This window comes from Agrilus planipennis, unplaced genomic scaffold (genome assembly GCF_000699045.2).
Source record: "Agrilus planipennis isolate EAB-ADULT unplaced genomic scaffold, Apla_2.0 scaffold270, whole genome shotgun sequence".
In the NCBI taxonomy this organism is placed as follows: Eukaryota; Metazoa; Arthropoda; class Insecta; order Coleoptera; family Buprestidae; genus Agrilus; species Agrilus planipennis.
The window spans coordinates 177,995-188,275 of NW_020439001.1; the positions used below are offsets into that span (position 1 = coordinate 177,995).

Genomic DNA, 10,281 nt, shown 5'->3' on the forward strand with positions numbered 1-10,281 from the left:
GTTCCTATATTTTCAATTTTTTAAAGTATATATAATATGAAAAAGAAATTATAAATAATTGGTGTTATATTCTATTTTTTATTTAAGATAGTCGCATCATAATAGCAATTATTTGCAAAATTACAATCATTATATTTGCAATGTTTAAAATTAAGACTATTCAACACTAATAAAACGAGATATACATGACCATTATACTTTACATAAAACTGCAATGAATATAATGATAAGTTTTAATGTTATTTTGGGTTTTATTTATCAAATTAAGTGTGATAAAAATAGATTTTTAAAATGTAATTAGAAATAAAGGATTTCTAAATAAGTTTTTTAGTCAGAATTGGAATGCAAAAAAGAGAGTTTTATAACAGTAGTTCAATATTTTTTGTTGTTACTTTGACGCTACAGTAGTCACAAACAGCACATGAAAAGTATCTATGACGCTGAGATTGGTGTAATCTGTACAGTGAATCTGTAATATTATCTATGGTTAGATGTTGAAGTTAAAGAGGTTAATTTTAGGATGTTTGAGTTTCAAGGAATATTATAACAATTTGTTGTTATAAAGATAATTGTTATTAAGCTTGTGTTAGTTCAAAGAATGTGTTAATTATTTTATATGCTTTGTGTCATTTTCAAATTTTTAAAAATTCTGTTTAAAAGTACTGTGAAATAAGTACAATTTACAGCATTTCGAAATGGTTATTTGTATTATTTTTTTGACAAAACATCCAAGCCTTATAAAATGAGTGGCGAAATTGAGGACGATAAGAGCAATGTTGATGTGTAAGTAGATAATTCAAATTTATAATTTGGTGGTTAGAATATTAAAATCTCAGGTTAGCAGTATTAAGCAAAGAAGAAGGCACAAAAGGTTTTGATATTGAAGCAGGACAATCATGGCATTATCCTACAAACTATCCTCTTCGAGATTATCAATACAATATTGTCCAGCAATCCCTATACAAAAATACACTGGTATGTAAAATTAAAATAGGTATTTTAAATTGTCGTTGTTTATTTAACATCAACAGATTTGACAATAATTAATTAATTTTCTTAGGTCAGTCTTCCAACTGGACTTGGAAAAACGTTCATTGCTGCAGTTGTAATGTACAATTATTATCGATGGTATCCCAGTGGCAAAGTAATCTTTATGGCTCCAACAAGACCTTTAGTAAAACAGCAAGTGGAAGCTTGCTACAATATTATGGCAATTCCAAAAGATGTGACAGTAGAAATAACAGGTAGATTATTTAAAACAGTAACAATTTAAAATAACTATTTTTATCTAAGGTTCAAAAGTAAAAGAAGATAGAAAAATATTATGGGATGAAAAGAGAGTATTTTTTATTACACCACAAATTTTACAAAATGATTTGGAAATCATTGAAAACTTGAGTGGCAAGATAAAATGCCTTGTGTTTGATGAAGCACATAGAGCAAAAGGAAATCACGCCTACTGTGAAGTTATTAGAAAACTTTATCCAAGGAATAAGTATTTTCGAGTATTAGCATTAAGTGCTACACCAGGAAGTACTATAAAGGATGTGTATGAGGTAACTTAATGTGTATATGGTTTTATCTGATTAAATATTTAAGTGTAATCCCATTGTAGGTAATAAATAATTTATTAATTGCCCATTTAGAAGTACGAACTGAAGAAAGTCTTGATGTGGTACCTTATGTATTTCACAGGTCATTGCAAACAGTGGTTGTTCCTCTGGGCGGAAAATTAGAAGATATAAAACATGCATATTTAAAGGTACTACTTTAGATTTATTTATTTTCTAAATAAACTTTTTTGTAAAGGTTTTAGACCATTATACAAGGGTATTAGTTAAGCATAAAATTATCAACGGTAATTGTAACCAACTGACCAGAGGAAAAATATTTATGACAATGAAAAATTTCCAGGAGCAAAATAAAACAAGCAGGTAAGTTGTAATATATATATATCATATTGTTTAATAACGATTGTTTAGCATTTAATTATAAAATGAAATTGTAGGACACACATTTAAAATAAAAACCTGCAAATGAATTAAAGTAGTAAAAATTGAAAATTGCAATACTGATTTAATTAATACTATACAATTTACATGTTTTTGTTAATGGTGTCTATGTCATAATAAAAACTCGTCAAAATGTTAAATAATTGTGAAGTCTTATTTTTATATCTTTATTTTAGGGGAGAAATGTTTTATGAAATAATGCGAAATTTAAATATTTGTATTACTTTGTACCACGCTTACGAACTTTTGATTCGCCATGGACTCCGAGGTTTTCTATCATTTTATGAAGGTAACAATTTTTATAATCATTAGTGTAATTGTGATTCCAAGTTTTTAAAAACGTTTTCGATTGAAGATCATATTAATAAACCACTCCTCAGGGGAATTCAAGAAATTCACGATATTTTGCAAGATATTCGGGAATATTTGGGGCCGGTACCCAACGTCGATCCTTTACCTGATGGTTCCATCCCTGACGTACGTTATTAATGTTTTTTCTTCTTATTCAGTCACTATTTTAAACAAAGGCTTTTAGATCCCAGAAACAATAACCTTCGGACACCCGAAGTATTATGAGTTGGGTAAAATTTTAATGAATCATTTTTCTCTTCCCGAAAATACGAACAGTCGTGTTATAATCTTCTGCGAATATAAAGAAAGTGTAATGGAAGCCTACACATTGCTATTGAAAAATCGTCCCATTATCAAACCGAAATATTTCATGGGACAAGGTGCTATGCCTCAACGGATACAGATGAGTGTAAGATACTTAACATATCTATTAACTGTATCAATTAAAAGTAGCGCTAACAGAGGCTTCTTTAAAATGTAGGTAATTAATGCGTTCAGAGAGGGGGAATGTAATACACTTATTTCAACGTGTATTGGAGAAGAAGGATTGGATGTGGGTGAAGTTGATTTAATTGTGTGTTTTGACATCAACAACAAGTCTCCTATTAGATTAGTACAAAGAATGGGGCGTACAGGAAGAAAAAGACAGGGCAAAGTAATTATCTTGGTTACAGAAGGAAAAGAACAACAGGTATAATACTGTCGTAGTTTTAGAAATAGTAGGTATAATGTTATTTTTGTAGATGCTAAAAGAATGTCTAGCAGAAAAACAAAATTTGTCGTCCCGTATTATTACTTCAAAGGAATTACACAATGGTCTTTTTAAGTATAATTCAAGAATGGTACCCGATGGTATTAATCCTGTTTGTGAAAAGTTACATATGACTGTCACGAAATGTTCATCTTCAGTTAATAAAATAAAAACTGATAGTAAAGAGGTACCTTACCTTATTCCATTTTATTTTACCTAATCAAACATGCTCTTTTTTTTGCAGGAAAGAGTTAATAATAATTCGAAATCTTCTACAAAGAAAAAGTCTTTGGATTCAGCTAGGGATAAACCAAAGACATCACGAAAACGGGCCAGTAAAGAAGATAAAAGTAAGCTATCTTATAATTAGATCTGTTTTTTATTGACGTTCTTAATTTAAGATCTATCACAAAACAGTTCTGGTGATACAAAGAACGAGAAGGCTTCTAAAAAATGTAAATTGATTAAAAATAATTCAGCAGACAATTTTAAGCAGTGTGATTTAAAAAGTATGCTCTGCAAAGGATTAAAAAGAAACTCTAAATCTGTGATATCAAAAGGTAAATGAAAGAGTATGCAGTTTGTCTTGTTGGAAAAGCTAATTATTGTCTTAATTTAGGGAGCAGTGATAATAAAATTGATGTTTCATCTGTTCCTTCACCTCCTACTATAAACAGTGTATTAGTAGAAGAACTATTCAATGAAATATCAGCATTTGTATCTATAAATGATACGCATCATTCATGTAAAATTTGTAATAACCTTTTTAAATGTTCAAAACTGGAAAAATCAATTGTACAGTTTGATTCTGATTTTGATTTAGAAAACTGGACTGATATGGACGCAAATGTAATGAAAAGTATTGATTCTGATGCGTTAAATACATTTGCAAATTCGTTAGATTTGAAAGACTATCATGTTTACAATGATTTTGATATGCCAGACTGCATTAATTTTGCACCTGATCAATCTTGGAACAACATTTCATTTGCAAACAATTCTGTTTATGATAATAGTAGTAAGAGAAGCATTAAATTTGAGGAATGTGCAGCAAAAATTACGGAAACACCCACTGGCATTCGTTTAAAACATTGTGGTAATAATATCTTTACTACTCCAAAAAGAAAGCAGGAAATTATAGCAAGTGATAAGAGAATATTAAGCACTAACAAGTCTCTGTTCGAGAACTTTAAAATAACCCAGTTAGAGAATAGCTCACAGAAACAAAATAATCAAAACGACAGAGTTTGTATAAATTTGGATGGTTTCTTAGATAGCACATTTAAGGAAAATTTAATAAATTTGACCACCAATTCGACGACATGTTTGTTGCAAGACATTAGTGCTAATGGCGAAGGCAACTTAATTACTACAAATAGAAAAGTTACTAGTTCTGGAAACAATAACGGCCAAAAAAAAGATTCTTCATCGTGCTGCGAAGACGCCTTAGAGTTTTTTCTTTTAGAAAAAATAGAGGATATATTGAAACCTTTAAACAATTCACTGGCAAAAGGGAGCTTACAGATATTTCAAAATTCCCCCAATTCTAGTGAAGAAACTGTTATTTATGATTTGAATGACATTATTCATAGTCGAGAAACGTCTCCTGTTTTAACTGGGAGAGTACATTCTTTTAAATTACGCACTCAAGAGAAATCACGCAGTGCTAAACTATGCGAAACTGATTTTGATTCCATGGATTTACTTAGTTTTACACAAAATAAAACTGAAAATTTCAAAAAAGATTTTTATAGCAGTACTTCTTCTGAACTTGAAAATAATTTTAAGATTTGCAATACTCCAACAAATCAAAAAAGTAATAAGACCCCAGCTTTAAATAATAGTGGCAGTTCGTCAGAATTTGAAACTGATAGAAAAAATATTCAAATTGGTGCGAATTTAATGGAAACCGAACATCAAAATAAAAACACTGATAGTAAAAGGATTGCTGAAAAAGAACCACAAAATATAAATATTTTACATCTCGACAATTTTTGTGATATATCAGTCTTTGGGCTGAGTAGTGTTAATAAAAACAACGAAATTACGCCAGATAAAAACAAGTTAAATTCCCAATTACAAAGAGGAGAAAGTAATGTTTTTAGAGAAGGCCATGAAGATTCATACATCCCTTATAACAAAAATCTACAAAGAGATTACGTCGTTATGAATTCATCAAACAATTCTCAAAAAGAAAATATTGATATGAATAAAACGAGTCCAATTATAAGCCAATTTGAGAAAACGTGTACCCAAACGTTACCCAGTCAATTATCCATAACACAAGGACTGGAGTACATGAATAAAAGCAAGTCCAAAACTGTAACTTCGCTATTAAAGAAATTAAAGTCTGATGATTTTTCCGATGATTTTTGTTTTACGAAAATGAGAAGTAAGCAGGTGTCAGTTACTCCCAAAAAAGAAAATTGTGGGAGGCTTTCAAATGCTAACAATGTTAACAGAACTCCAAATGTCTCGCTCACCAATTCGAAGAAAGACCAAGTTAAGTCGCCTAAAATAAATTTTATGAAGGGAATTTGTAAAATTGACTCCGATTCCGATGACGATTTCGAGCAACATCGAGTAAAATCAAATACAAGGTGGTTATCAAAGAAAAATGTACAAAAACCAAACCTGATAAGCTCAGGAGAGAAGAATAAGGCGAAAAGTACGAATTCAGAACAGAACAAATTCAAATTTATTGAGCCTGTTCTCCCAAAGCAAAATGCAACTAAGAGTAATAATAAAAATAATACGAAAAGAGGAAAAAGAGAAAAGGTAAATAGAAATGGCTAATTATATTAATAATAATGAAAAATTACTTATCCTTCAAGGTATTTTATGTATGACAGCAACAGTTTAAAGAACAAGTTATGTATTTTGTTGACGAATTTAAGAAATAGTGAATTTTTCTTAGACGCATAATCACAATTGTTTGTATATTATTTTCATTCCTATTATTAATAACACAAAACTTAAGATATTAAAATATCATTGGCTGGACAATGGCAGTAGTTATCATTAACGATTTTGCTTTATTTTTCTGGTTTAGAAGAAGTCATACAATTCATCATTTATTGAGAAAGAGGCGCGATTAAATTCGGAAGAAGAAGCTTCATCAGATACGACGGAAGGAAGTGATGACGATGTTTTTGAAATGAGTTTTGTAAATGATGAAACTCAAGATCTAGGCAACAACACTATGATGCACGCTGAATATTTGAAGTCAGTTAGGTAAGTAACTTTTAATTAATAATTAATATGAGAATAACGTTAACAATTATTAAGTAATTATTACCATTTAGTTGAAAATTGTTTAGTATTTTTCATTTGTTATATAATCTTTTTTCATAAATAAGTTTATTTAAATCAATAATTGTAAAATAAAATCTATTTAATAAGTTCAAGAAGAAATGGAACATCGTTTTAATGTATTAAAATTTTGATAATTTGCTTTTAATAAGATATTTTGTTTTTTAAGGAGTCCGACTCTGAATAGTGGCCAGTTTAAAATTCCAAAAAATCCACCCCTGCACCCGGATATATTTTCTCAAATGCCGAATACCGAAGACAACAGTTATTTAAACGTAAACATTATAGAAAACATTCTAGGAAAATGCAATGTTAATCAAAATTCATTTCAGGATTCATTTTGTGACGATAATATTCAATATTCGACTCAGAAAGAAGAAATGTCACTTTTAGAATTAGCTGAAATGCAATTAGAGGAAGAACGGAAAAATAGAAAACGAAAAAAGTCGAAAGAAGAACATTTCCGAAATATGAAAAAACGAAGGATAATTGTAATTTCCAGCGATGAAAGTGAGTAAGATTATATTATTGTTGAAAATTTGACTGCGCTGTATATAATTGAAATTTTTCGCGTATAAATTTATCATGTNATAAATGTTTTATAATTTGATTCTTCACCTCCGTTGGAGACTCGTAAAAATTACACTGACTTTTCTGAACATCAACGTTTAACGGATTTTTCGATTCAATCAATATTATCGGTTGTAATGTAAAATTAACATACAATTTTGTAATTTATTCAATCAATAATGTTAAAAATGGGATTAAAAGAATCGGGTTTATCTTCAGATTGAAAGAAGAATTTTGGAAGAATGTTCTGTTTTCAAAATACAATTTTGTTAGTTTTATATTTTTAAGCATCACACAGCTGTTGGGAGAAAATTTAAAATACTTTCATAGGATTAATTATTTAATTTAATTTAACTAACTTGACATTCTTATTTTCATAAAGAAAAAATAAGTAAAAGCAATTTTAAATGAGTGACGTAATATCAGCAATGTCTTTTGGAAAATTATCTCTAATTATAAACCTTTTATCATCTGTTTGAATTAATGTTTCTACAAAACCGAACCAATAAATCACTAGTCCAGGCCCAAATCTAAAGTAGATAAGCAGACTTAATTAATTGGTACTCTTAACAATTAGCTTTAATTTTACCTATTCCAATAACTGAAATACTGATTCTTAAAATACTCTCTATGAAGTTCCTCTGAGCCAAAAAGTGCTTTACTTTCTATCCAGTTTATTATAACACCATCTATCATTATAGGTATTTCCATTTTAATGTCAGGTGTTTTGTCATAACCATATCTTCTTAAATATTCCTCATTACGGAAAGCCAGACCCAATTCCTTTAGTGTTCTTTCCAAAAGTAATTCATATTCTTGGCCCACAGACCTTAATAAAGTATTGATCATAAGTTAACATGTACATATTAGTTATTGAAGTTGCTTACATTTTTATAACTTCCACTAAAGGACTATATTGATCATCATACATTGTACACTAAAAGATCTATTTTGTACTAATATTGAAAAAGTGAAACAAAACAAGCATACCAGATAAATTTCATAAGATAAGTCAGTGTCAGGTATTAAACAAGTATTCCTCATATACAAGTTAATGTTTTGTTGAGATTTGTCAGAGTTACTATCTGCATCACCATTTTTCTTTTCAAAATATTTTTGTAATATTAATTTACCTATTAAACAAGGAGCTAAATTATTCTCCTTGGACATTCGTAGTATGATTCCAGGTTCTTCTCTTTTATGAATAGCTTTACAGTATTCACTATAATATTTCTCAATTCTTTTAGAACTTTTGCAGTAATGTTGTTTCATAAATTTTTGATATTCAGTTGATAGTATACTGTATAAAGTATTACTGGGTACACTGAAAACAAATATAGAAACAATAAACACCAAACTCATAAACCAAAGGACGTACTCCTGAAATCTGTGTTTGAGTTCCACCAAACAGTCTTTAGAAAGTCCTTTATAATTTCGAATGATTTCGACAATTTGAAAATACTTTTCTGTTTCCATTTTCATTATAATACCTTACTAAATGTTGTTCTAAATAAATTTGAATTGAAGGTTATAACGATTATAACCATACTTTAGTTATATGAGTATAAGTTCTATGGGCCTAACCATATCTATGAGTTTTACCGAGACTAGAGACCCTCACGGTGAAAATTTAAAGTATTACGATTTAAATTTTGAAAAAGTTAAATTCTAATAAGTTTGTATGGATCTTGTATGTGTATTACAGAATAGGGGCAATTTGAAATTGTGCTATTTATTTGCGTGTTTTGCTTTATTCCACAAAGCCACATTAAATTCTATCTAGTAAAAGCAGAGTAAAAGTGGTTTCCCATGTGCTACACTATTTCAACTTCTTCAGGTGAGAGTGATAATCAATTTGTATTCAAAAAATGTGATAACCACTGTATTCTTCGTACATTTTTACATATAATTCACCTATTTGATGTTTAAAATAGTTGTTTAGTAGGGCGAAGATTTACGTGCGTTTTTATATGGTGTGGATTGTTAAGATAATTTTGGTATTATAAGTTTGAATGGTATGTATGCTTCTTTCTACTATTTAAACAATATTCTTTTTATTTCAGCATTCCGAACAATTTACCTAGTTTTTTGGGCTGTTGATTATGGCAGTGAAACTACAATGTTGTTCATTCGGAACTGTTCTTTCCAAACCATCGTCCCTTCATGGGAAAGGTAGGATTCATCTTTTTACCCTTTTTTTCTAAATTTAAAATTAATTTCTACGTTATTAATCTAGTTGAAAGTACGACAATATATTAAACCTGTTGTGGAGCATCGTTGAAAAAAAATTATATTTGGAACTTACTTATATTTATTACCATCATCAATTTAAAATCGGTTTTATTTCTTGGTGAATTAATCTCCCCCTTATTAAACGACCTCAAGCTAACAAAATGTAATAAAGTTGTTATGAGACATCCCTGAAAACATTTTTATAGTTAGAAATTACGGGGGTGCACTTTCAATCTCTAATTTAAAAAAGTCGCTTTTATTTCTTTATTAATTAATTTTTCTTCTTCTGAAAACAGAAAAATGTAATAAACTGTGTAATACAAACTACATTTATGCGGCTTAAAATTATTGGTGAATATTTTAAACCTTTTTTTGAAAATAGAAATATTAATAAAAGAATTAAAACTGCTACTACTGCTTTGAGGTTGAGAATACTTTGCTGTATAGTGGGTTGCCTATGCGAAGTATTTAAAATTATTTATTTGAAATTCAAGTTATCATGGTACTTTGGCCCGAAATCAAATGAGGGCGCTGTAGTCTAGATAAAGAAAAAATGTTACAGTGTAAGTCAAAATTTGTAAGCAACTAAATTTCTCGATTTTAATAAAATAATCTATTCAAATTTAATTGGTAAATAAGCAGTCTAAGAAAATAATTATGATTTCCTGGCACTGTTAATGTAAATTAATATTTTTCACTTTGTTTTGGAATTTGTCTAATCTGGGAATTTTTATGTTGTGTACTGTACATTAGGATTCTTGATAGGCCTTTTGATAGACGATAGAGAATGGTTTTTATAGATAGTTAAAAATGCGGACAAAAACTGTGTTAGCTTTACTTGGGAAAATTGTGTTATATTTAAATTAAATATTTGGTCATTAAGGAAAATAAAGAGTATGAAATGTAATAAACTATTAAAAGTCAAAATGATACCTCTTAATTTAAATTGAAAGGGTTAATTAGCCAGAATTGGGGATCCAGACCAAAATCGCTCCAAAAATGTTTTCATCGATTTCCGGACATTATATATAATATGACTTCATAAATAAAAAA

The 10,281-nt window shown here is 29.0% G+C and overlaps 2 protein-coding genes across 2 annotated transcripts in view; one reads left to right on the forward strand and one right to left on the reverse strand.

Moving 5' to 3' along the window:
* Window positions 1–495: 495 nt before the first annotated feature.
* Window positions 496–10,281, forward strand: part of LOC108741362 (Fanconi anemia group M protein) — a 14,399-nt gene continuing 4,613 nt past the window's right edge. Inside the window, exons 1-18 of the mRNA XM_025975892.1 lie at window positions 496–783; window positions 837–975; window positions 1,061–1,244; window positions 1,294–1,556; window positions 1,616–1,762; window positions 1,810–1,934; window positions 2,189–2,301; window positions 2,368–2,489; window positions 2,548–2,772; window positions 2,845–3,054; window positions 3,107–3,301; window positions 3,359–3,464; window positions 3,516–3,674; window positions 3,734–5,892; window positions 6,167–6,348; window positions 6,596–6,701; window positions 6,759–6,936; window positions 9,060–9,168. Coding sequence (XP_025831677.1) covers window positions 743–783; window positions 837–975; window positions 1,061–1,244; window positions 1,294–1,556; window positions 1,616–1,762; window positions 1,810–1,934; window positions 2,189–2,301; window positions 2,368–2,489; window positions 2,548–2,772; window positions 2,845–3,054; window positions 3,107–3,301; window positions 3,359–3,464; window positions 3,516–3,674; window positions 3,734–5,892; window positions 6,167–6,348; window positions 6,596–6,701; window positions 6,759–6,936; window positions 9,060–9,168 — 4,763 coding nt within the window. The 5' untranslated portion in view covers window positions 496–742. The remainder of the gene's footprint in view (window positions 784–836; window positions 976–1,060; window positions 1,245–1,293; window positions 1,557–1,615; window positions 1,763–1,809; window positions 1,935–2,188; window positions 2,302–2,367; window positions 2,490–2,547; window positions 2,773–2,844; window positions 3,055–3,106; window positions 3,302–3,358; window positions 3,465–3,515; window positions 3,675–3,733; window positions 5,893–6,166; window positions 6,349–6,595; window positions 6,702–6,758; window positions 6,937–9,059; window positions 9,169–10,281) is intronic.
* LOC108741381 (uncharacterized protein C15orf41 homolog) lies at window positions 7,347–8,544 on the reverse strand. The gene is made up of 5 exons (XM_018476186.1): window positions 8,375–8,544; window positions 7,987–8,320; window positions 7,884–7,933; window positions 7,586–7,825; window positions 7,347–7,526 (listed from the first exon to the last, which is right to left on the reverse strand). The coding sequence occupies exons 1-5, from the start codon at window positions 8,476–8,478 to the stop codon at window positions 7,400–7,402; spliced, it is 855 nt and encodes a 284-aa protein (XP_018331688.1). The 5' UTR covers window positions 8,479–8,544; the 3' UTR covers window positions 7,347–7,399.